The following is a 26,890-nucleotide window of genomic DNA, read 5'->3' on the forward strand; positions in this document are numbered from 1 at the left end:
TGCATGATTTTGGACAAGTGACTTGATCAATCTGAGCCTCAGTTTCACCATCAATAAAATGGAGATATGTATCTCCTGAGGTTGTTGGACAGGGACCTAGGTGCCGTGTTCACCGTTAGGTACGAATCGCTTGATACATACATGTTGAATGAATTCAGTAAATGTGTGCTTTGCACAGTGGTCGGTGTAAGGTAAGCCTCCAGTAAGTGGTAGCTGCTAGCATTAGAAATAGTAAAAAGTCCCCATAGTTACAACCCTAGCGCTGCAGAACCCAGACGTACCTCAGCAGGTCCTACGGTAACCTGCGCAGTAACTTCCCACAGGAGGCGAGGACGCGCGACTGCGCTTGCGCACAAGCGCTTTCCTCCGCCCCTTCGGGCGCGAGGACCAGAGGGGCGGGTTCGGCAGCGTTGCGACGAGTCCAGAGGGGAGGACTGAGGAAGGGGCGTGGCCAGCAGGCCGGGCCACGGCCACACTCTTCCGGGCTTCTCCAGCTGCGTGCGCATCCTCCTCCCCCCTTCTTTTGTGGTCCGGCCCATTGCGAGGGTGACAGGAAACCCTGTGCAGGGAGCGCCGCCATCTTGGACGTGCCCGAGGAAGACCCTGAGGGAGCTGCAGGAACGTCGCCGCTGCCACCGCCACTGCCGCCAGTGCGTCTGCAGCTTCTCGGCCTGCCCGCTGCTTGCCGGCGCCTCGGCCGACCGCCCCCGCCCCTCTCCTGCTGCGCCCGCCCGCCTCTTCCTCGTCCTGACGCCCCCCTCACTCCCGGAAAGCTGCCCAGCCACCAGCAACCCCCCAGGTAACCCAGGCCTTCCGCAGTGTCCGGGGGCCCGGGGCTTCCTCGCCGGGCTCTCCCCGGGCCGGGGGTGGGGACGACGGCGGGCCCGGGGCGCGGGCGAGGGGCGTTGCAGGGTGGGCCGTGTCAGGCCGCGGCGAGCCCGGGGTCGGCGGTGGGCGCCGCGGCGGCCTGACAGGAGTCCATGCGGGGGCGAGGGTGTCCCCACGCGGCGCCCGCCGAAGCTCCGGTCCTCCCCGCCCAGTCGAGGGCTCCGGGGCGCGGCGTGGGCAAGGGTGTGTTCGGCCTCGTCTTCCCCGCCTCCTCAGCCGGCCTGGGCCGACTCGCACCTGCCGCGGGCCCCGTCTCCTTGCCGCCACTCTCGGCGGCCGCCGACCTCCCCCGCCGGGTTTGTCCACGCGGGCCCCGCCGCTCTGCAGCTCACGAGCCCCGGACGTGGCGTTCCCCGGCCCATAGGCCGCGTCCGGCCCCGAGCACAAAAGGCAGCAGCCCGCAGCCCCGCTGGCCTCTTGGACCGTCTGCGACGTCCTTGTCGATGTGGGTAGGCTCTCTTGGACTCGAGCTGGGCAGGGGTCTGGGCGTCCGAGGTTCTGGTTTGGGTGAAGCCCTGTAAGGTCTGTGACATCCTCTAAGACCCCGATGCTAGCTAGCATCTAGAAATAACGAAGACAAAAAGTTTTGGCTTTTCTAGAATTTAAGAAAAGAAGGCGGAAGAAGCGTGTTTTGGTGGTTTGCACTTTACCGTGTGCCAGACCCGGATTTAGGTGTCTTCCAACAGGTTTATCTTGCTTCACGGGGCCCTGGGGGGTAAGTGTCTCCATCTCCCAAGTGAGGAAACTGAGGCGTGAAGGTGTGATGTGGCTGGTTAATGATGGTATAGGCAAACTCAGGTTAGGCCAGGGTTACACACAGGACCATTTAAAATGTAGCTACGGCTTAATTCCTTTTTTGCTATGTTTGCATTTGGGTAACAGCTGATTACTCCTTTAGAACCCAGAGTCTGTCGTGTGGGCCACTACACTGCCAGTCCTCATTTTCACCACCCCAGAGGAGAGATGGCAAGATTTCCATTTTATATTTGAAGGAGAAGCTGGGTTTCGCAGAGAGCAAATGCTTTCCTGGTGGTCCCACAGCAAGTGTCAGTGTCCAGATTTGGACTCTTGCAAAGTTTACTGCTCGGTTCCATTACTGTCACAACTGCCTTTTATTTAGGGGTGGTTATTGAGGACAAATGTGACCTTGCGATAACCCAGCTCCCACTCGCCCACCCCCCAAGACTTCCCCAAATGTTTCTTCAGATTTCTGCTTACACCCATTTACTTGGTCATGCCTTTGAGACATGTAGTGGTTAGGAGTTTGGAGGGTTCCCACGCCCGTATTGCCACTTCCTAGTTAAGTGACGTTAAGCAAGTCACTTAACTTCTCAGACTAAGTGTCCTTATCTGTTCACGGGATAACTGTACGTACAATTTAGAGTTGTTGTGAAGATTAAATGGGGTTTAAAACCCTTAGCACATTGCTTGGAATATGATAAGTGCCCCGTTGTCTCTTAACAGTGCCAAGCATGTAGTGGGTGTTTAGTATTTGTTGATTGAGAGGAGCATGGCTTTAGAGAGCTGTACAGTTAGACCTGGGCCTTAATCTTAGCTTTCCCTTTAGTAGTATATGACCATTGGTATATCTCCTCTCTGAGCTGGTTTCCTTATCTGTAAAATGAGTTAGTTTTTAGAATTAGAGATTGCTTATAAAGTAGCTGGCATATAATAGTCACTCAGTAAATGGCCGTTATTGTAAAGAAGTAAAACCTTTAGATATTAATAACCTAAAAAATTCCTTAGAATTAAAGCTACATTTTAAAAAGATTTTGTTTTTTATATTTCATGTTACACTTTATAGTTGTTGCATACTTCAGCTATGCAACAGAATGTGGAGTGTTTTTACAACTGATTATTAGTCTTAAATATCTTTGCATAATCTCAGTAAGATATTGTACAATTAGAGGAAACTTTGGGTTAAGGCAAATAAGATATTTTAAAGCTAGAGCTATTGAGAGATGTTTCATTTTTTAAAAAAAGCTTGAAACATTTTTATGTGATTAAAAATGCTGGGCATGCCGGGAGTCAGCAATGCACATATAGAGGTATCAAAGATACTATTATTTTAAGAAACTATTTTTTCTAGACAATTTTAAACATATACAAAGTAGAGTAGTATGTTGAGCCTTCATATATCCATCAGCCAGTGTCATCAGTGATCAGTCTCCTTTCATCTATATACACCTGTATCTCTCCACCAAATTACATTTTTTGTTGTTGTTTTTTCTTGTTTTGATTTTTATTGGGGTATAGTTGATTTACAGTGTTGTGTTAGTTTTCTCTGTACAGCGAAGTGAATCATTTATACATATACATATATCCACTCTTTTTTAGATTCTTTTCCATCTACCAAATTATTTTGAAGGAAATCTCAGACATCATTTCATCAGTAAATTTTTCACTTATTGCTAGTCCTTTTAACTCTAACGGTAAGTGCAGGGTTTTAGTTTTGTTTTGTTTTCCTCCTAAGTACTTTCCTTCTGTGGACAGAGGTACAACAGTAAAGTACTTTATTTCCTATTCACAGCGTGCTGTCATAATTAGGTGGAAACTTTTGTCTTTCTCGTGATTCAAGAGAAATCTGTTTTTTTCTTATCACATTATTAATTTATATAAAAGTGTGACTTTAAATATCTTGTCAAAAGTCAGGTGATTTTTAAAGTGCGTCTCAGAAATGAGCGGGTTATTTTCAGAGGTTGCATTAGTGTTGAGGAAAGGAAATTGAGCATACATTTTGATTAGATTAGTTTAGTAGATTAACTCCCAAAGTTCTGTGTCCACTTAACTGACAAATCAAGTAGCATTCCACTTTAGTGGGCTTGTAAGCACACCAAAATGCTTCTCTTCTTGAGTTCCCTGAAGGGAGGGACCCCTTTATTTCATTACTGTGTTGTAATGTATTTCATTACTGTATTGTATAATTTCATTACTGTATTGTCAAAGCCTAGCATAAGGCTTTGTGCCTAGTAGATAATTTAAAAATTTTTTTATATTGGAATCACAAATGCAGTTTATCCTGGCTCAGGTGTTTTTAACAGTGTTCTTCATGTAAAAAAAAACCACTTAATTCTAACAATAAGGATAAGAATTTAAATCACCTGGAATATTTTTATTCGGGGGTAGCTTTTTTCCTGTGTTGTCTTGAATCAGTTACGTAAAAATTACACAGTAACATCTTATGTTCTAAGAGTGGAATAAAATAGCTGTGTAACAGTTGTGAAAGGATTAGTCAGACAAGTGCATAAGGTAACACAGCAAGGAGTCAAACCATAAGAAAATGAAAAAATGCCCTCCATTATTGGGGTGTTTTCTGTTTGTGTGTTTGGTTTTTTTTGTTTGTTTGTTTATTTTTTTTTGTCTGCACCCCAGAGCTTGTGGGATCTTAGTACCTGAACTAGGGATTGAACCTGGACTCTCGGCTGTGAAAGCACAGAGTCCTAACCACTAGACTGCCAGGGAATTCTCCTGTTTGTCTTTTGAGTCTAATCACGAGTCACTTCATATGATGTTCCCCATATTATTGGTAAATGTGGAAGTAATGTTGGAAGTATTATGACTGGGATTTTTTGTTTGTTTGTTCTTGTTTTGTATTAGAATTATATATAAAAATGCTTAAAAAATATTTGTCTTCTTTTCCTCTACTTTTAATATTTTAGAATATTACTAATGAATATAGTACATGCTTATAGTGTCCTCACAGGGATATATAAAGTAAGTTAATAATTTTCCCCTTTTTTTCTCTCAATCTGTGTATTAATTTTTCACAGCTTGGTGTGTATCCTTCCATAGTATATGCATATAGGATTGAGTGTGTATGTGTTCAAAAATGGGATGTGCTATCATAAAACTCTGCAGCATGCTCTTTTTCACTTAAAATCATGGATATATTTCCAGGTTAATACTTATATCTAAATGGTTTTTAAACTAGATTTATATTATTTCATAGTACAGATGTACTTTAGTCATTTCCCTGTTGACGAGTGTGTAGATTGTTTCCAGTTTTTTGCTGTAAAAATGCTGCATTAAATGCACTTGCACCTGTAAATTATGGACTGATGCTTTTGTTTCTGTAGACTACTTTTTAAAAAATAAATTTATTTATTTATTTATTTTTATTTATGGCTGTGTTGGGTCTTCGTTGCTGTGCGCGGGCTTTCTCTAGTTGCGGTGAGCGGGAGCTACTCTTTGTTGCAATGCTCAGGCTTCTCATTGTCGTGGCTCCTCTTGTGGAGCACGGACTCTAGGCGAGCAAGCTTCAGTAGTTGTGGCATGTGGGCTCAGTAGCTGTGGCCTGTAGGCTCTAGAGCTCAGGCTCAGTAGTTGTGGCACACGGTCTTAGTTGCTCCGTGGCATGTCTGATCTTCCTGGGCCAGGGCTCGAACCCGTGTCCCTTGCATTGGCAGGCAGATTCTTAACCACTGCACCAACAGGGAAGCCCTGTAGACTACTTCTAAGTGGGTTTCTTGGCCAAAGGGTGATTTGGGTTGTTTTTAAGATATTAAAATATACTGATTACTTCCCCAAAATATTGTGACACTTCAGATTCCCACAAGCAGAGTAAATGAAAGTGCCTACCTTCACATCTGTATCTGCACATTTCAAAACTAGTCGTTTATATGTATAGTTTTATTTGGAAAGGTGTCTGATTCAGTATATGGAGACTATGTAATACTATTTTGGCCCAACAATGATTAGTGTTTAATGTGCATTTAGTAACCATTTAGATCTATATGTGTTGGCCTGGAAATAGATCCATGATATTGTTAAGTGAAAAAAAGCACGCTGCAGTTTCATTCAATAGCATACCCCATTTTAAATATATTTCTCACCTTAACAGTGGTATGTTTTTCATGTTCACGAGATGAGGTTGAGAAATCCTTTGTTACAGCATCATTAGGCAAAGTTAATATTTAAATGGGGCCACAGAATAATTATTAGTGTTTAATATGCATTTAGTAAACATTCTTCTTGACAACCAGGAAGTTTAGGACTAAATTTTACATGGACTGATAGTAAAACTATTACCTTAACTTTGAGTATTAATTAACCTCCATCTTTCTCTGATTTTGATTTTTTGCTTTTATTTTATCAACCTACATATATATGTTTTTAATGAGCTACTTTAGATAGAGAAAATCATGTTCTTTGGAGTCAGGTTTGGGTTCAGGTTCCAACTCTGCTATTTGCTAACTTTGTAAACCAACCAAATCAGTGAATTTCCCCAAACCTCAGTTCCTTCAGTTTTTACGCGGACATAATGGTAACGACTCTGCAGAGTTGTAAGACTTGAGTAAGAATTATACAAGACAACATAGGAAAAAGTAGTGCACATCCTCACATGGTTTACTCTCAACAAATGTTAGTTCCCTTCAGAAACTTTTTTGTAAATAGATATAATATGAATCGTTGTTACTAGTATTATCACTTATCCATATCTACAAATCCTGATCGTAGTGCATCCTCTGAATGTAGTTATTTAATAACGCCTATTCAGAATATTAAGTTAGAACCAAGTGAGTGAACTGAGAAAGATTTGTGTCCCAAAGTACCGCTGTCGGGTTTTGTGGTGCATCTCAACTGTGGAGGAGGCCAAATAATATAGTGATTAAGAGAGGGTTTTCTGCAGTCAGAACAGTTGTAGGTTCAGTATAGACTTGACCACTTAGCTCTATGACGTGAGCATATTACTTACCTGTTGAGTCTTACCTGTGAAATGAGGATAATAGTCACCATTTTATATAAAGGTAGTAGTGAGGATTAAATGAAATAGCAGCATGTAAAGTATTCAGCACCTTGCCTGGCATATGTTAAATGCCCAATAAATGGTAACTATAACAATTGTGTTTGTTATTAGTTTACAGATTGTTCATCACATATTTAATGACTTGTCTGCTTCTTGTCTTTAAGAAAAAGGTGTTAAAGGAGATCTTATTTATATGTGAATTTTATTCAAATGATTTTTGTAGAACATGTAAGAAGGTGCATTTTAACCACACCAATCACACATTTGCTGTGCACAAATTACAGGATATTACCAAGATTTTAAAATTAGTGGATATTGTAGTGTTGAGTGGACTCATGTTTTCAGAGTGTTTGAACTCGACCAATATTTCTTGCTCTCCCAATACCACTTTTTTTTTTTTCACTTTTTGAGTTCTCAAAGTAAGTAAAGCAGAAGCACACTTAAGTAATAGGGGAAAAACTTTTTTCTCCCTTCCAAAGCTAGTTAAAAATATATTCCTCACCTTAACATTGGTATGTTTCATGTTCAAGAAATGAGGTTGAGAAATCCTTAAAGCAGTATTAAGCATAATTAATAGTTAAAAGGTGCCACTTGAACATGGTTCTACTGCAAATACGTAGTTTTGAGTGAATGCTATCAATAAACTATGGGAGTCTATTTAAACCTAACTAGTATCTTACCTTAGAATAATAAAAAGAGGACTTGTGTTAGTGGCTACAGTGCTAGATATTTTTGCTTTCCTATCTACTGAAATTAGTAAATTTTAGTAGTTCTCCTTTAACTCTGCTTTTAGGATTTTTATTTTAATTTTTAAGAAACTTGACCAGAAAATTGTGTACTGAGGTGGAGACAGGGTGCTGGTATTCAGTCTGAAATAGGGATCATTCTCTTCTGTTTGGAAATAGTTTATACTAATTAATGCTTAGAAATTAAAAAAAATTCAAAATTAGTCGTCTCAGTAGATATTTAATTAATTAATGCTTGTGTGATAATTAGCAAGTACACAAATTAGTACAACTAGAATTGGTTTATAATTTCATGATTAACCTTTAGAGCATTTCAAGTAGAAACTGGGATTGTTAGAGGCCATAGTTTTAACATAAAATGAAGGGAAGCAAAGTATGTACAGCTACAATGTTCAGTTAGAAGAGAGAAAAGAAATAGGAAAATCAGAAGAGGGAGAGCTTGAGAGTAACAGTAATTTAAAGGTGACTAATTACCTTCCCCCAAGTTTGAATAGGGAAAAAGAAGTTAAAAGAGGAGTTAAAAATGAATTGGATGAGAAGAACCTGAGAGAAATGCAGCCCAAGAAGAAATTAATAACCTTTAAATATCATTTTTATTGTGAGAGATTATTTTTTTCTTGTCTTTAGGATCTGGTTCAGAGATGTAGTAAATAATACAGACCAGTTTGAGCCTCAGGACCAAGTTCATTCTTGTTTCTGGAAAAAGGGAATCAAATTAGTATGATGTTCAGAATCAGAGTTACTTTAACTAGAAACTCTTTCCTGAAGGAACTGGTTAAGGGAGTTTTCTGTGATGTGACTGATTATAAATGTGTTACATCATGTCCCACTTTTGTTGAATGTAGTTCATACAGCTAAGTGGGAAGACTATACTGTGTGAAATTATCTAATAATTTACTGTAATTGACAACTTCCTCTTCCCTGGTAACAATAATTCACTTATTCTAAATATATACTTTTTCTACAGGTTAAATTTTATTAGTTACTTAGAAATTTTATTTGAAATATGACTTACAGTAAGGTGTTAATTTCAGTAAATGAGTTTCCCCAATCATACTAAATGTCTGGCTTGTGTATGCGACAGTTGGCCAAAACAGTAAAATCCAGGTTAAAAAAATACTGGAAATAAATTTTTTAAAAAATAGGGTTAAACCTTCATATTTATAAAGAATTTTTATCTTAAGCTTTTTGGCTACACCGTGTGGCTTGTGGGATCTAAGTTCCCCAACCACGGATCGAATCCCGACCCTTGGCAGTGAAAGCGTGCAGTCCTAACCACTGGACCACCAGGGAATTCCCTGAAAACTGCTTTGAGAATAAATTTTTTTCTTTCAATTTTATTGGGGAATAAAATTTATTGTAAGTTATTACCAGCATTAAAATTCACCTCTTATTTCTCTAGCACCTAGCACAGTGTCTGACATATTCAAGGCATTTGTTTGAATAAATTGGAGAGGTTTTTTTTAAGTTATTAAAAGTAGAAGAGGGGCTTCCCTGGCGGCACAGTGGTTTGGAGTCCGCCTTCCGATGCAGGGGACACAGGTTCGTGCCCCTGTCAGGGAGGATCCCACATGCCACGGGGTGGCTGGGCCCGTGGGCCATGGCCGCTGGCCCTGCGCGTCCGGAGCCTGTGCTCTGTGATGGGGGGGGCCCCATTGGTGAGAGGCCCGCGTGTCGCAAAAAAAAAAAAAAAAAAGAGAAATTAGAATTCTTTAGGTTAAGTCTTCTCTGAGGGTAAGAAATGGGCTGTGATCTTTAAGAATACCTTCTAATAAACAAACTTTCAAATTTTAGAACCACAATATGCTATTATTTCTCTTAGCTCCTAGAATAATATATAGCAGGCATTTGGTATATTGTTAATCTTCAAATCCTATATTAGGTTGAGCTATATGAAATTGTCAATAATTGACTTTTTTAAAAAAATCTATAAGAACAACAGATTCATGTGGTTCTAATTCTGACATTTATTTGGTTTAGAAATAATATGATTACTCTTTCTTTGGATGCTATGCTAATTGATAATTTCAGGTAGAGTAAAAAGGTTATTTTGTGTTTATAAGTTGGTGGTTACTTTTTATAACATTCTGTTGTAAAATCAAAGAGTTCCAAACAAATAGGTCATCAGTATTCACTTGATCAGTTAACAGGGATGGGGACCTTAATAGGGGAGGAGGATTATTTATAATGATGATACTGTTTAACTTAAATTTATAAAGATTTTCTTGTTTGAAAATTTTCAGAGTAGCATTTCTTATTGGGTATTTCCTAAAGTGAAATATTGGAATTGTTTTTATATATGTTCTTATATTTCTGGGGATAATACATGAGAATGTTAAAGCGTGTTCATCTAAGTGAGTTTGTGCATTTGATCATTTTGGAAAATGCAGTTTTGCTCTGATATTGTAACCAACATTTTGTTTATAATCACTGTGCTTTATTTTGTATATCTTTAAAGGATACACAGCTTGGGTGACTTGTGTATACTTTTTTTCTGAAGTAACACAGTTTTCTTTGTTTTTAGTGCCACAATGGCAACTGCACCATACAACTACTCTTACATCTTTAAATATATTATTATTGGTAAGTTTATTTAACTTATACTGTTGTTCTCCAAAGAAGGTTAAAATGCAAAATATTTATATGCTAATACTTAATGTAGTACTCCAGAAGAAGTGAAGGATTTTCTTTCTCACTGCAAAATTAAAGCTTCTTTGATAAGGTTTATTTTTGTACCAGTGATGTACCTTTTGCTTTGTGACCCTGGGTACTTCTGTAGTACAAAGCTGGGTACATTTGAAGTGATGTTGGTTTTTCTTGAGGGCTACCTGAAAGTTTGTTAATACTGGGAATGAGATTAACTTCGTAGGAGTGCTGATACATCCAGAAATATCATGAAAGCTCTCAGAGCTCCCTGGATTCCAACAGTTGATAAAGATTCAGAGTAATTGTGTAAGATACATAAAATATAATGGTGGTTTTTCTCTTAATAAGTTTTGAGATTTAGCTCAAATTAAGACAATGCTGTTTATCCAGATACAGTTTTAAGAGCACAGTTGAAAGTATACATATTATTCTGTTAATTCATATTAGAACAGTTTGGTTTAATGTTGAGCTTATGTGACTGTATTGTAATGCTTCCTTCATCAAAGGTTAAATTGCTGTTAGTACAGTTAGAGATGATATCTCTTCTGTTATGATTTTCATGTGATGTACATTCTTTCGTGGAATTCTACAAGAAATACGAGATAAGATGGGATCTAGTGAATCAAGCTTCCCAAACTTATTATTTCTACTTGTTATATGCTGCCCTTTTGGTCACTCCTAGGAGTTTCTGACTTTTTTGCATGGGTTAAGGGAAAAGAACAAAAAAAGTTGAAATAGTTCAAAGTAAAAAATACTATGTTTCTCTGTTAAAAAGCTTTTGCCAGCTGGTGTATATTTATTAACATAATTCATAACCAAATTCTGTCACTGGTGAAGGTTGGGAATATTCAATTTATATATCACAGTGAAAACTGACCTTTAGGATCTTTTGAACTCGTTATAAATTATGGAAATAAAACTTTTTTAAGTGCCCCAGAAGTTTGTGATGTGATATGGTAGAAGGGGTATAGCAATCATTGAAGAGTATAAAATTATAAGTATAAAATTGAGAAATATAATTACCACTTGAAACTTTTTTTTTAAACAGGGGACATGGGAGTAGGAAAATCTTGCTTGCTTCATCAATTTACAGAAAAAAAGTGTAAGTTCAATATATAAGATAAAACATTAGTAAATTCTTTATTGTCACATGACACTTATTTTCAGTGTATTCTATGCAATTAAATATAACCTTTCCCTATATATGCACTTTTGTCTTTAGAAAGTGATTTTTTTTTAATAGGTGCAGACAAAATGAAATATACCTGTATGTATAGAGTGTTGGCTTTTTATGCCATAAATAACTTGATTGACTTGTTTAGATTTTTTTGATGATATAAACTTAAATTTTAAAAATGTATACTATAAAAAATTTTAAAAAATTACAGTGTCAAACTTAAGTAATCTTTTTCTTGTTCTCTAACTTTCCATTATAGAAATTATCTTATTGGGGGAAATTTGCTCATATATCATTTGCTAATAACTAAATAATAATAGATTGGAAATATTTAAGGTGGAATTCTTTCTACATTCATGACTGGTTGATTAAGATTCAAAGTGTACTGCTCTACCTTGGGTGGTAGGGGAAGGGGGCATTGTATTTTATGTAACCGATAGGCTAAATATAGTTGAAATTGTTTCCAGTAGTTGAAATCATTTCTATGGCATTTTTTTTTCCTATGGCATTTTTTGGCTTAATGTAACATTTTATGAAGTGTCCAGCAGTCTGTGTGTACTATAGAAGAGAATAATAGTGGGTTCAGGTTTTCAGTGGCCTAATTATAAGGAAAGGACTAATAAAATTGTTCTGTTGGATTAGACGTATATAACTTGACAATATATAATTATAAATATATATTAAACATGGTGACTTTGAGATATTGATAACATTTTGCAAGATAAATATTTGTTTGACCAAAAACTAGAGTCCTAAAACCATTGATTGATTTGTTATATGTAAGAATTGTCAGAAGGCTAAATAGTATAATGTTGGTATTATGAAGAGTTTATGAAAATCTTTATTTTTCATTAGCAGATTCTTTTAGTCCAAAGGTCAGCAAACAGTAACCTGTGGGCCAAATCCAGTCACTGGCTGTTTTTAGAAATAAAGTTTTTTTGGAATGCAACCATGCCCATTTTTTACGTATTGTCTATGGCTGCTCTTGTGCTTCAGCAGAATGCAGTCTTGTGACAGAGATTTTTTGGTCTACAGAACTTAAAATATTTATTATTTGGTTCTTTTTTTTTTTTTGGCCGCACAGCGCGGCATGCGGATCTTCCCTGGCATGTAGGATCTTCTCCGACCAGGGATCGAACCCTCACCCCCTGCGGTGGAAGCACGGAGTCTTAACCAGTGGACTTCCAGGAAAGTCTTATTATTTGGTTCTTTACAGAAGTTTGCTGACCCTTGTTCCAGTCACATCTCTGTGACTCACTTCTGGGTTTTTGCTAATTTTTTTTTTTTTAGTGCAAGCTTTAGTCTGTTTATAGCCTACAAGCATTAGTAAGTCATTTGATTTACTAGTGGATTATTTTCCCACTGGTCTTAATTTGAAGATTTCTGCAAGTTGGAATGTTGTATTTCTTTTCCTCCCTAACAGTTATGGCTGACTGTCCTCATACAATTGGTGTTGAATTTGGTACAAGAATAATTGAAGTTAGTGGCCAAAAAATCAAACTGCAGATTTGGGATACAGCAGGACAGGAGAGGTTTAGGGCTGTCACACGAAGCTACTACAGAGGAGCTGCGGGAGCACTTATGGTGTATGATATCACTAGGTAAGCGATTAATAATTTTCAACCTTCATCCTTGAAAAAAGAAATCTATTTTAGGAGTGTGGTTTCTTTTTTTATTGATTTAGGCATTCTATAGTTTGTAATTGCGTGTCTGTAAATGAGCTTATTTGGGTTTTATGGATTTTTCTCTAAATTGCTGTGTGTAATACTTGATATAACATGTTGATTTCCCTTTCTGAAAGTGAGTATGACTGAAGGAAAACTTCAGGAGATGCCGGTGGAGCGAGTGAAAGGATACTGTTCTGAAAAGCAGTATCAGTTGAATTATTTGAGGTGAAATAATATTTTACACCACATATTTTCACTTCAGTAGAAAGCAAGCAGATCTTGAGGAGTTCCTCTGTTCAGCCTCTAGTTATTTATTTTTGGCTGCATTGGGTCTTTGTTGCTGCACACGGGCTTTCTCTAGTTGTGGCGAGCAGGGGCTACTCTTCGTTGCATTGCGCGGGCTTCTCATTGCAGAGGCTTATCTTCTTGTGGAGCATGGGCTCTAGGCGTGCGGGCTTCAGTAGTTGTGGCTTGCAGGCTCTAGAGTGCAGGCTCAGTAGTTGTGGCGCACGGGCTTAGTTGCTCTGCGGCATGTGGGTCTTCCCGGACCAGGGATCGAATCCATGTCCCCTGCATTGGCAGGCGGATTCTTAACCACTGTACCACCAGGGAAGTCCCCACACCTTTTCAAAATAAGGTCAAGCAAGGAATTAAGTAGTTTTGCTAACCCACCATGGTAGATTATAAAAAGTTCTCATACTTGCATCTGAAGTATTTTATTGTTTATTTACTTAAATTCTTTTTTGTCCTAAAATGGATTGAAGTAGCTCATGATACTTCATGTAGCAAGATTAAATTTATTTCAACTGTTTCTGGAAACTCAAAGCAATTGATAGAAACTAACGAAACTGGATCCTAAATGTTTGACTTTGGAATACTGTGCCACTTCATTAAACTCTGTACTGTTTATCTACTACTGTAAGCTAGAAAATGAACTGGATCACCTTTCATGTTAATGCAAAGTGCCAGTCTAAATCAGTGTGACTCTTGTCTCACTTTTTGAGGGGGTAGGAATTGGTGAGTGGGACCAAGTGATAGACTTTCAACCTTATTTCCTTTTGGGAAATGATTTATACTGTTTCCTCTTGAAGAGTCACATTAGCATTATTATAGGACCTTGAGAAGTTCTGTAGTAGAGGAACTCTTTAAGTTTGTTTAATTTGGTGTTTTCTAAGGTTATTTTATTGAGGAACACCCTTTGGAAAATGCTGCCTTAGAATAAAAATAGTGGATGATTATAATTATAGTGCTTGAAGTCTTACTAAATTCTAGAATTTGGTGGTGTCGGGGCAAAACAGAGTGAAACAGCCTTAATGCTCTTCACTAGAGCCAGACAGTTGGTAAATAGTTTTGTGAGAAGACTGTTAAAGAACCTGGCCATCTGTACAGACATCCTTTTATGAGGGATGCATTCCTGAAGACTTCGCATAATTGAAAGCTGCATTCATTATTATAATTTTTAAAAATTTATTTATTTATTTATTTTTGGCTGCGTTGGGTCTTCGTTGCTGCACGTGGACTTTCTCTAGTTGGGGCGAGCAGGGGCTACTCTTCATTGCGGTGTGCAGGCTTCTGTTCGTGGTGGCTTCTCTTTTTGCAGAGCATGGGCTCTAGGCGCATGGGCTTCAGTAATTGTGGTGCACGGGGGATCTTCCTGGACCAGGGCTCTAACCTGTGTCCCCTGTGTTGGCAGGAGGATTCTTAACCACTGTGCCACCAGGGAAGCCCTGCGTTCATTATTAATAAAATTTAAATATGGTGATGTGTGCTTAAGTGTATCTATCTATAGTGTTGTAGTTCGTTTTGCTTTCTCTATGTGCTCTTTTTTTAATTCCAGCCTATTGAGATACAGTCAACGTAGAAGATTGTATAAGTTTAAGATCATTTGATACGTGTATATATTTTGCTTTTAAACATAACTTTTAAGCATAGTAACTACTTTTGAGAAAATTTGTGTCTATTCAAGTCATTAAAAGTACTTTGCTGGAAACAGCCCAAATGCCCATCATCTGACAAATGGATAAACAAATGTGGTATATCCATATAGTGGAATATAATTCAGCCATTAAAAGGAAGGAAACATTGATACATACTATAAAGTGGATGAACCTAGAAAACATTTTACTAAGTGAAAGAAGCCAGACACATACAGTCACATGTTGTATGATTCCATTTATATGAAATACCTGGAATAGGCCATTTCATAAAGACAGAAAGTGGATTGCCAGGGGATGAGGAGTAAGTGCCAGTGGGTACAGAGTTTCTTTTTAGGAGTGATGAAATGTTATAGAATTAGAGTGATGATCATGCCACAAATTTGTGAATATATTAAAAACCACTACATTGTATACTTTAACAGGATGAGCTTTGTGATGTTTGTTATATCCCAATAAAACTGTTACTGAAAAAAAACAGTACTTCAGGTTTTAGATGGGTACTTTTTCTTGGTAAAGTGATACTTCATAGCAACATTGATGTGGCAGCTATGACACTGATTTTTTTCCCTTTTTTTTTCTATTATTAATCATTGACATTTTGCAAACTTAAAAGTCTCTGCTTTAGAGTAATACTTTTTATTCTTAGCATTAACACTTTTTAAAAAATTTATTTATTTATTTTTGGCTGCGTTGGGTGTTCGTTGCTGCACGGGGGCTTTCTCTAGTTGCGGCGAGCAGGGGCTACTCTTCGTTGCAGTGCACGGGCGTCTCATTGTGGTGGCTTCTCGTTGTAGAGCACGGGCTCTAGGCGCGTGGGTTTCAGTAGTTGCAGCACATGGGCTCAGTAGTTGTGGCTCACGGGCTCTAGAGCACAGGCCCAGAAGTTGTGGCGCACGGGCTTAGTTGCTCCGCGGCTTGTGGGATCTTCCCAGACCAGGGCTCGAACCCATGTCCCCTGCATTGGCAGTCACATTCTTAACCACTGCACCACCAGGCAAGTCCACTAGCATTAACTCTTTTTTTTTTTTTGCGGTTCGTGGGCCTCTCACTGTTGTGGCCTCTCCCGTTGCGGAGCACAGGCTCCGGACGCGCAGGCTCAGTGGCCATGGCTCACGGGCCTAGCTGCTCCGCGGCATGTGGGATCTTCCTGGACCGAGGCACGAACCCGTGTCCCCTGCATTGGCAGGCGGACTCTCAACCACTGCGCCACCAGGGAAGCCCAGCATTAACTCTTGATTGTCACAGGGTACTTGCCTAAATTGACATCATAGTTTATCATGGTAGTTTGTTTGATATATCACATCTAACATCACACCAAATTTAGGGATCTTTTAGCACCTTTTTTTTTTTTTTTTTTTTTTTAGCAGTAGTAACACCAGTTAATGCATATTTGGGTCAATATATAGAGAGATATTATATCTATAGATTTGAAAGTATGTTGGTGAATTTTAAATTAGTAATGAGACAGTTACCAAAAGCATTAGCAGAAGTTATGTACATGTAAATAATTCAGTATACATGATCTTGATACTACTTACAAAGGATGTGTAGATTTTTCTGTTTACCAAAGTGTTGGCAGTTTGTAATTCACTCTTGCTGCCAGCTTTGACATTTTAAAATTGATCTAAATCAGTATAAATATTTTTGGACTTGTGTTGTATAAGGTTTTGTGCACAAAGCAAGATAGCTGTGTTGGGTAAAAGCAAGGTATGCTAGTACTACAAGTATTAAAGAGTGATAAGGCTTGTGCTTTTTAAAAGAAAATTTATTTATTTATTTTTGGCTGCGTTGGGTGTTCGTTGCTGCACACGGGCTTTCTCTAGTTGCAGCAAGCAGGGGCTACTCTTAGTTGCGGCACGCAGGATTCTCATTGCGGTGGCTTCTGTTGTTGTGGAGCACAGGCTCTAGGCACATGGGCTTCAATAGTTGTGGCATGTGGGCTCAGTAGTTGTGGCCCACGGGCTTAGTTGCTCTGCGGCATGTGGGATCTTCCCGGACCAGGGCTCGAACCCGTGTCCCCTGCATTGGCAGGCAGATTCTTAAAACCGCTGCACCACCAGGGAAGTCCCAAGCCTTGTGCTTTTTAAGAATTATATTTGACCATTGTTTGCTTAGAAAATTTTAAAGCATTGGGAAAAAAGTTTTTATGTGACTTTTTTTTGACATTTATGTGGTGATTTGTGTATAATGTAATATAGCACAGAAAAAAGAGAGTCTGAGTAAGAAATTCTTTTCACTTCTCACTGGGAAAGGATTAAATGTTTGGAATATCACATTTTATATGAGCACTGGCAGCTGGAGATCATGCAGTATATTCACAAGGCTGAACTCGAAACACTTCAAGGACACAGTGTGTGTACAGGGTTCTACACCCGGCTCTGAAATCATTAAAATCTTTATGGGCTTCTGTTTCCTCACCTGATAAATGAGTAAGATAGATTAATGTTCTGTGAGTCTGTAGAAGTCAGAAATATTTTTAAGCTACAAAATTTTTTAAAATTTTGACCTTTTTGGTAAAGTCTAATTAATAGTAATAGTATATACTCTGTATATTATTGTAAATTATTTGGATTTGTTTGTTATCTTAGATCCTACTTGGCTAGTGCAAAGGAGCCTATGAGTTTTTAAACTCTTGGGTTAGAGAAAATGGAGAAATAAGGCAGTCTGTATCCCCAAATGAATTAGCTGCTGGTTAATAAGAGTACAGAGTTAGGATAAACTCACTGTCTGATATACCTGGGGATTTCAGTTTCCAGTCAAATGTATTAAATGTCTTTTTAAAGCCAATTTTTAAAACTCTGAGTTTAGAATTGTTTTCCATCAGTTTTTTTAAGTTGTTCCTTGCTTGCTTATTGGTCTGTTTATGGATGTTCTTTTAAATGTAAAAAATTTACTCCTGACGTGTAAGTAATTAGCAAAGTTGCTGGCTATTGAGTTATTTATTTAAAAATAATAGGTTTTCCTAGATTTTTGAAAAGTATATGTTTGCATTCCACAGTTGTACTTTAGTGTAACAATCTAGTCAAATCAAAAATACTTCTTTAGGATCTGTTGATTAAAGTGTATATTTAAAATATTTGTTGAAGTTTCTTTTTTTCTGTTGAAATGGCATCTGTGGCAGTCACAAATGTAAACTTTAATTTTTGCAGAAGAAGTACATATAATCACTTAAGCAGCTGGTTGACAGATGCAAGGAATCTCACCAATCCAAATACTGTAAGTTAAATGACATCTATTATACAGAAAACTTAAGATCTAAGTTGACTCAGAAAGGAAAGCCATTTGCTAAGTGGGCTTTTTTTGTATTTGGGTACTAAGAATGAGAGAATCTTTATTCTGAAATTAATTGAAGAAAAAACGTTCTTTTCAAATATGGATTATGCCAGGTTTTGCGTCTTATACTTGGGTTTTGTTCATGTTAGTGGTTAAAAAAAAAAAGAAAGTTATGAGTGGGGTAGTCTCATGTCAAGTGGAGACTCTGAAATCTGAAACTATCACTTTAATCTGCATTAGTTTCATAAAATGTTACCATTAGAGGAAGCTAGGCAAAATGTACTAGGGAATCTCTGTATTTCTTACAACTGCATGTAAGTCTCAATAAAATTTCAATTAAAAATAAAAAGAGTTCTGCATGCGTTAAAAAATTAGCCAGTCTGAGAAGATATTTATTTATGGAGATTTTCATAGCCACCATGCTAGACTCTGCAATATACAAAAATGAATGTGGGTCCTTAGCCCATAAAAGGTTATAGTCTAGCAGGGAGATTACCTGTGGGTATACAGATAGCTATACTGAAAAGCAGAGTGAATATGGGTTAGAAATAGAGTTACTGGTGTAGTGCTTGGTGGTGGTGGTGAGGACCCAGTATGAGCAGTGCCATCTGGAGAAACCAGCTTTATAGAGGAGGTGTTGTTTGAGCTGGGGCTTGAAGGGTAAAAAGGTTTCAGTAGATTCTGTTGAGGGTATTCCAGGAACAAGTGAGGAAAAGCACAGATCTGTGACAGACTCTGAGCTTTTTGAGAGTAAGGCCTGTGTCTCACTTAGCTTTGTACCCCAGCACCTGGCAGTGGCCTGGTTTAGTAAATATGTAATCAGTGGTAAGATTGGCTTTCATCAGGGAACAGCAATTTAATTATATTGATAGTCAGTTAACATGGTTTGCCTGTTATGCCAGGGACTGTGTCTGGAACTTTCCATCATCACATTAAACCCTCTGTAGGTATACATACAAATCTATAGATGAATGTTCATCAGCAGCTTTATTTGCAATAACCAAAACTGGAAAACAACCTAGATGGCCATCAGCATGTAAATGGTGAAACAATCTGGTACGTCCATACTATGGAATACTCCCCAGCCATACAAAGGAATGAACTGTAGATAAATGCAACACATTAGATAGATCTCGGGCATTGTGCTGAATGAAAAAAAGTCAGTCTCAAAAGATGACATACTGTATGATTCTATTTATATAAAACATTCTCAAAAAGACAAAATTATTGAGATGGAGAACAGATTTGTGGTTGTCAGGGGTTAGCGATGGGGGTGAAAGGTGTTAGTGTGAGTTGACTATAAAGAGGGCAGCACAAAGCAGTTTCTTTGAAGTGATGGAACAGTTCTGTATCCTGATGGTGATGACACAAATCTATACCTGCAATAAAATTGCATAGAACTATACACACTCCAGAACCTGTAAAACTGGTGAAATCTGAATAAGGACTCTAGATTATACCAATGTCAGTTTTCCTCGTTTTGAGAGTGTACAGTAAGTATGTAAGATGCTACTATTGGGGAAGCTTGGTGAAGGGTATATAGGACCCCTCTACTCTTGTGTAAGCTTTTGTGGTTCTATAGTTACGTTCAGGTATTGGTAAAATATTAAAAACAGCAAGGAAACAACTTATTGTACAGGGTCCTTAGAGGAGTGTAATAAAAAAATTAGCCGTGTCCTTCCTGCCTCATTTATGCCTCTTAAAATCTTTAGAAAAAAGAAAATCTCTTTAAGGTCCAGTGCAAATGTTACATTTTCTGTAACGCTGCCTTTGATTTCTGTGTGGAAGTTAAATACTTCCTCATTTTGTTGGTGGTATATTTTGTACCTCTGTCTTGTTAGCATGCCACTTTATGCCTCCCCTTTCATGATGATGAGAAGCATTTTGGAAATTCTTAAGGAATGGAGAGCAGGCAGTGTTTCCATTAAGCAAACATTTCTTGCTTTGAGCACCTGTGTTGTAACGGCCCTGTACTACTAAGCCATCGTGACTTGACCAACTTTGATATTTTTTGAAAAATTGATTTCCTTTAAGTGTTATTGCCTTATTCTTTAGAAGACTAGTGGACTATATATGAAAACTTCTTTCTCTCCTCAGTGGGCGCTTGTCCACACTGACTGAAGAATGCTCACTTGCTGAAGGTTTACATTCGGGTCAAAATGGCTATACTTCATGGACAGCATTTTTTGAAAGTAGGACAGCCAGGGCCTGAAATTTCACGTGAAAAAAAGTTAATGGTGGAAATCCCTTTTAGTTGAAACCGTCCATTTCTGAAGTATCTGTATCTGGATTACCACATCTGTTCTGAAGGGGAAAAGCGAGGATGGGGGGAGTTGCCAGTTGGTGTCAAAAAATACATTGGTAGAGACAGTTTATCCCCCAGCTCATTCCAGTAAAGGCTGAAGCCCTGTTTCCCAAGGCTGCACACGTTTTTCTTAGAGCTTTTCAGAGCAGCCTTTAACTTCAGCCTAACTTCACTGGTATAAATGACTCCAGAGTGGGTATAGGTGTATATAATATTTTGCCTTGAATTTGAACCCACTGCATATACGTCCTCCCACCCCCAATGTCCTCTATCATGGATACACAGTCATTTGTTATCAGTTGCTACAAACTTAGTCCAGCCTAGGGATAGTGTAGGGGAGGACAGTATTTGATGGTCACAGTTTGGGTTTTCTACCTGACTTCTAATGTCCGCCTACCACTGACTGAATGACCTTTGACAAGTCCTTATTTGAGTATTAATTTCCTTACTTGTAGCCTGAGAAGTTGAACTGGTAGTTGTAAAGTTTTTTGAGGGTCCCAGGAACTTTTGAAAATCTGATGAAAGCCACAAACCTTCTCTTCCAGGGAATGTCCTTGTTTACAGCATTTTGTGCTTAATTTCAGTATATTCACAGATACCCTGGAACTTGACCATGGACCCTTAGTAGTCTTACTCAAATAAATCATAATCTTTGGCCTAGACCAGATGTGTTTCAGGCACACAAAAACAAAACAGGACTGTTTTGTTTTTAAATGGCTTGAGAGCTGAGACTGGTTTCTACGTGTTTATAGGGTTGTTTTTAAAAAAGTCAAGAAAGAAGTATATGCAAAGCGACCACAAACCTGAAATATATACTTTTTGCCCTTCACAGAAAGTTTGTCAACCCCTGGCCTAGGTAATTGCTGACATCCCTCTTCATACTAATACCTTCATGATTCTGTAGTTCTGTCTGATGGATAATTGCTAGTATTTCGTTTCCTTTTTAGACCCACTTGTTTTTTCTTCAAGATTTTTAGATTTCAGAATTTTCATGTTTGATTTAAATGGTTTCTTTTGTTTTAAGATGTTTTTCTTTTGGTCACAAACTAGGTAATAATTCTCATAGGAAATAAAGCAGATTTGGAGGCACAGAGAGATGTTACATATGAAGAAGCCAAACAGTTTGCTGAAGAAAATGGTGGGTTTCTTTTAAGACTTTTAATGGCTTTTTTGGGTCACACATGGGAGAATTTCTAGGGATAGGTGGGATTTTGACAATGCAGATTATTTGACAGTTTTTTAAAAATGCAAACTGCTCAAATCTAAGAATGAGGAAATAACAAAATGTGTTTCTATTTGAGGGCAGTAGAGTTATTTAATGACAAATGTAAAGATTCCCTCCATCTCAAACTCATATAGTCTTTCATAAAATACTATAGAAGGAGTACTGAAAGCTGTTGGGAAACTTTTATTCAGATGTTACTGAAGAGAGTGTCCTTGTGAAAGTTAATTCGAAATATCCTTCATAGTCTGAATTTTATTTTTAGGCTTATTGTTCCTTGAAGCAAGTGCAAAAACGTAAGTATGGCTAAAGTTAGTAGATCATTTTTAATTACATTCAAATTTCTCAAAGTAGAACCATATATTTAAAAATGTATAATGTATATACATGTAATGTATAATATATAAATGTGTAATGCTCATGGCAGGGAAAACAGTCAGCAAACATCCCTTTGCTTCCTGTTTCACTTTTCAAAATAATGTTTTTTGTTACTTTCCCTAACATATTATACCTTGCTTATACCCGTTGGTAAGCCAGGTTAATAAATGAAATTGTGTTAACATTTCAGAAGTGTTTGACTTTTACAACCAAGGTTGAATTTGGCATCTTGGACTCAAGGTTGGTCAACCTGTTGATTTAATGCTGCTTCTTATAGTAAAAAGCATAAAAAGCATGACTTAAGGAAATATTCAATGTCTAAGAATAATTAGAAGCATAATTAACATTTTCTAATTGTTATTCCATGTTCATTATTGAACCCCAGGACTGCTGTCATAGTTCTTCATTTATTAAGCCAAAAATTCCTTGCAGTGGTGAGAAGCTAGCTCCTTTTTGTTTAGCCTCATCTGTACTGTTAGTCCTAAGGGAGATGAACTCAAGTGTGAACATGGCTAAGCATGATAAGAACAGTACAGTTCATGCTTGGCTAATCAGACCATACAAATCCTGGAATACTGTTCTGCATGTGTTTGGAGATGACTTCATTTCTATTTGAAATACCCACTGTAATGGCCTGTCTTAATTATTGTTATATATTAATATACAGCATTTTAATGATTAGAGCACATAGTTTCAAATAGGGTTTGTAGAAAGAGCTGTTAGTATTGTTTATATGCTTTCCACAGAAAATATCTTCCCATGTTGTTCTCTTAGCTCAGTCTTCTGGTAGTCCCTTATTAGATGATACTGGCTGAGTTGAAGACATCATGCCAGTTGACTAAAGGTTAGCAAAAGGTCAGTGTATAATGTCCTGTCTGTCGTAGAAAGCTGTGGTTCGCCAATAAAGTTGTCGATTGCCTCTTAGGGGAGAGAACGTAGAAGATGCTTTCCTTGAGGCTGCCAAGAAAATCTATCAGAACATTCAGGATGGAAGCTTGGATCTGAATGCTGCCGAGTCTGGTGTACAACACAAACCTTCAGCCCCACAGGGAGGCCGGCTAACCAGTGAACCCCAGCCCCAGAGAGAAGGCTGTGGCTGCTAGTGACCTCTTTGCCGTGGCTCTCATTTGACCTTTCACCTCTGTCTGTTGGAAGCAGTACTTTTTACTTGCTGCCTCATTGTCTTCTGTACATCTTACTGGGTTTAATTAAAAAGAAAAAACAACTCTGTTGTAAAAACAGTTTAACACAATACTAAACTGCTAAACAACTAGATGTAATCAGGTTATCAAAGGCAAGTAGAGTAATAAATCTCTTCTGCATGGTAAATCTAGACTTTTTTCCCCCCTTGATTGTCCTCGTGATAGGTATGTCACCAATACATGATTTAAACTGAGCACTGATGCTGGACTTGAGTTTTACCCCTCCCTCTTTTTGGCAAGGCTTTGTCTCATTGTACGGTTTAATTTCATGATATCTTAAGCCTTTCTTCCCATTTTTAACTGTTCAGGTATGTCTGTTATAACCCATAAGTTTATTGCTGTGAAATGACTTCTGATGATAGAGAAGGGGTCCTTTAAAGCCTTTTGTTTTTGTTGGATAAATTCCCTGTTGTGTGGGTGGCATTTTTCTTGAGGCGGTTTGCTTCTGTCTTAGCCTTGCACAGGGAAAATATCCATTTATCTTTTCTCTTGTGCTTAATTAATAGCTTTATCCTTTTTTTTTTTTACACCATTTTATCTTTTTCTCTTTAGCAGAAAGTAAATATGTATAAAATTTGAAGGAACCGAACTAACAATACATTCTGTGTATATTATTTTAATGAAGAAAATAAATTGATTACTGGCATTGGAACAGTATAAAATACCAGTTTGTACAGTATGACCTATATGTGACTATGTTACTCCCTTCCATTTCACATAAGGAAATAGACACAACTGCAGTTCACAGGATGTACTGGCTCCACCCTTTGGTGCTGGCAGTGTTTGGGGACATTATGCTGGAAGGAGCTCCTGGCGTGAGAGGATTAACACTAGTAGATTCTGTTCCATCTTTGCACTGTGGCTTACCTGCTGATTTTCTTAACTGTTCTTGTGCAATCAATAATGTGCTAACCTGCTTTTCTCTTTTTGTAACGTTTTGCATTACAGGCTGCATTTCTTGCCTTACTATATAGAAAAAGAAAAAAGGCTGGGTTTATTATTGCACATTTTAAGCTTTTATACCTGTATCTTCTTGGAATGGTGAGATTCTAAACGAGACAGCCAGAACTGCAGGTCTGCTGTTAAGGGATTTTAAATTGTGCATTTTTAACACTACAGTGAAATAATCTAAGATATCCCCTGTGTTCTTAGTATGAGGGGCTATTTTATGTCACGTTGGCATAAATTGTTTTGTAAAGGGGAAAGTGTTTCTAACGGTGTTCCAATATTTGTGCTGATACAAAGTAAGTTATTGCTTTGCACTAGGTGGTTTGGCCACTGACAGAATACTGTATTGCAAGGGAAATAATCTTTTATTTCTTTAGAAAGCAAATTTACATTTTACCAAGTTCTTTACTTCTGTTGATTGATTTCTAATTGAGTTTATGGTTCAGGCTGGGAACTGAGAAGTTATTTGAAGTAGGATAGGCAAACCTCAGTATATTATATACAACGCACTCTCAGCTCAACTGTTGTGTTTAAAATACACATTTTAAATCCCTATTTACAGACACTAACGTAAAAAATACAGCTTTCTGGGTTGTAAACATGTGGTAGTACCAGAGTATTGTATAGTCAGTGTTAAATAAAAGCCAAAACTGGAATGTGCAGAAAATAGGATTTGGTTAATTTGTGGACTCACCTTTCTGTCTTTGTTTAACTTTTTAAAAAGATACCTGGAGTAGATCAGTGTATTCTGTTAAAGACTTAACAGTGATCCATTTTGCTTACACTGTTGCATCACAAGGGACTTGCCCAGGGACCATGACCTGCTGGTGTGTGTATATATTTACAAAAACAAAACAAACAAACCACCCATTGGGATATAAGGTAGCAATCACAAATGAAAGACTGCGGCTTGTTTAGGTGCAGTACCCTGATTTCCCAAAGTTAGTTACAGTGGGTCTTAATTGTTTTTGTGACAGGAGTTATTCAGACTGCTGTACTCTTCATTTGATGTAACAAAATGCTATTAATCTAAATATTTGTAAATAAAGTACCTGTATCTAGATTAAATTAAAATTGTTTGCATTATTTTCTGAATTATAACAGGATTTCATATTTTCTTCAGGCAGTTATTTGGCATAAGTCGCCAGTGTGTATTTCAGAATTGTCCTTTTTGTTTAAAAAGAAAAGTCTACATAAGTAGCGTATAAATCCACATCACCCAGTAATTGAGCTAGTCTTATCCTTGTGTTCAGATCACACTTGCAGTGTTTTTCAACCTTTTTCAGTGTGAGATCAGCACATTTGGTGGCTGATAGTGTTCTCCCTTGACTGTACTTGGGGCCAAATTCTGTTATTTGCATGTGTAATCCCTATAATAAACTTGGGTGCTCAAAAATAGAGAAGCAAATTGTCATATTGTAATATCTGTGTGCCAGACACTGGGCAAGTACACTTTGGAGAGAATGTGAAATTCTTTTAATTTTTAATCCATGGAGAGCTTACTACGTGTGTGGTCACCTGCTTTTCTGGGTTACTCGTTGCCCTTTTGCACCTACGAGGCCCTCCTGATTAGTAATTGGTGCTCAGTACTCTACGCGTTAGACATTCCAGTATGATGTTCAAGTATTTTTCATGGACAAAGTGTTTGATGCGGTAACTTTGATTTTTTTTTTTTTTTTTTTTTGGTGGGGGTGGGGGTTGGTGGTGTTTTCATAATACTAGTTAGAGGTAGCAAAGTTTCTTTGGCAAGATGTCTTTTGGAACCGGGTGTTTGTTTGGCGTTACACGTTAATTACCTCACCTCTAATTCCCACTTTTTTTTTTTTGTGGTATGCAGGCCTCTCACTATTGTGGCCTCTCCCATTGCGGAGCACAGGCTCCGGACGCGCAGGCTCAGCGGCCATGGCTCACGGGCCCAGCCGCTCCACGGCACGTGGGATCCTCCCAGACCGGGGCACGAACCTGTGTCCCCTGCATCGGCAGGCGGACTCTCAACCACTGTGCCACCAGGGAAGCCCCGCCTACACATGTTTTAAGTGTTCTCTTTTCTTATAAATGTGTGGCTCAATTCACTCCCCTTAACAGAAGACCAAATGATTCCTGTTCATGTGGGAATATAGAGAGGGTTCATGTGGCAGTTTAGAAAGAAAATATTTTACCCTCATTCAGCACATGGACAGACCAGGAAACTGCGTCCTTGAAGGATTTCAGTAATTGTGGATAGGCCAGGATTTTAAGCATTTTGCTAAGACTTGTGGAAATGAAACAAAGAATATAACTACCAAATCAGTTTTATTTTGGAAGTAGATGTTTTCTGGAACTTAATGTGTTAATAAATTTGATGCCATTTTCATTGTCTTTGATCGTATTTATCCCGTATCTGTTTTTTTTTCTTTTGGCTGTGCCACGTGGCATGAGGGATCTTAGTTCCCCCACCAGTGATCGAACCTGTGCGACCCCTACAGTGGAAGCGTGGAGTCGTCTTAACCACTGGACCACCAGGGAAGTCCCTATCCCATATCTCCATATCTTAATGGTCCAGCTCTAGCCAAACAACTTATTAGGAATATAAACCTCAGTAGGTGGTGAGAGATTACTCAGTGTGCTATACTGTGTATAGTAACATGGTATATAATACCTGTTATGGTTCAAAAGCTGTATAGGGGCCTAGAAGAGTCCTTGGGGATATTTTAAAACAAGTCTGACTGAACACAATTTGAATTTACCACTGGGTCAGATTCTCCAAAGTCCAAAG

The 26,890-nt window shown here is 38.2% G+C and overlaps 1 protein-coding gene across 1 annotated transcript; it reads left to right on the plus strand.

Moving 5' to 3' along the window:
* Positions 1 to 546: 546 nt before the first annotated feature.
* On the plus strand, positions 547 to 26,672 carry RAB14 (RAB14, member RAS oncogene family). Its single transcript, XM_082656251.1, has 8 exons — positions 547 to 799; positions 9,905 to 9,963; positions 11,075 to 11,128; positions 12,627 to 12,804; positions 17,957 to 18,023; positions 21,436 to 21,523; positions 21,873 to 21,903; positions 22,911 to 26,672. Exons 2-8 carry the CDS (start codon positions 9,912 to 9,914, stop codon positions 23,086 to 23,088), a joined length of 648 nt encoding a protein of 215 aa, XP_082512377.1. The 5' UTR covers positions 547 to 799; positions 9,905 to 9,911; the 3' UTR covers positions 23,089 to 26,672.
* Positions 26,673 to 26,890: the final 218 nt, after the last annotated feature.

This window comes from Grampus griseus (assembly GCF_964374135.1).
Source record: "Grampus griseus genome assembly, chromosome: 6".
In the NCBI taxonomy this organism is placed as follows: domain Eukaryota; kingdom Metazoa; phylum Chordata; class Mammalia; order Artiodactyla; family Delphinidae; genus Grampus; species Grampus griseus.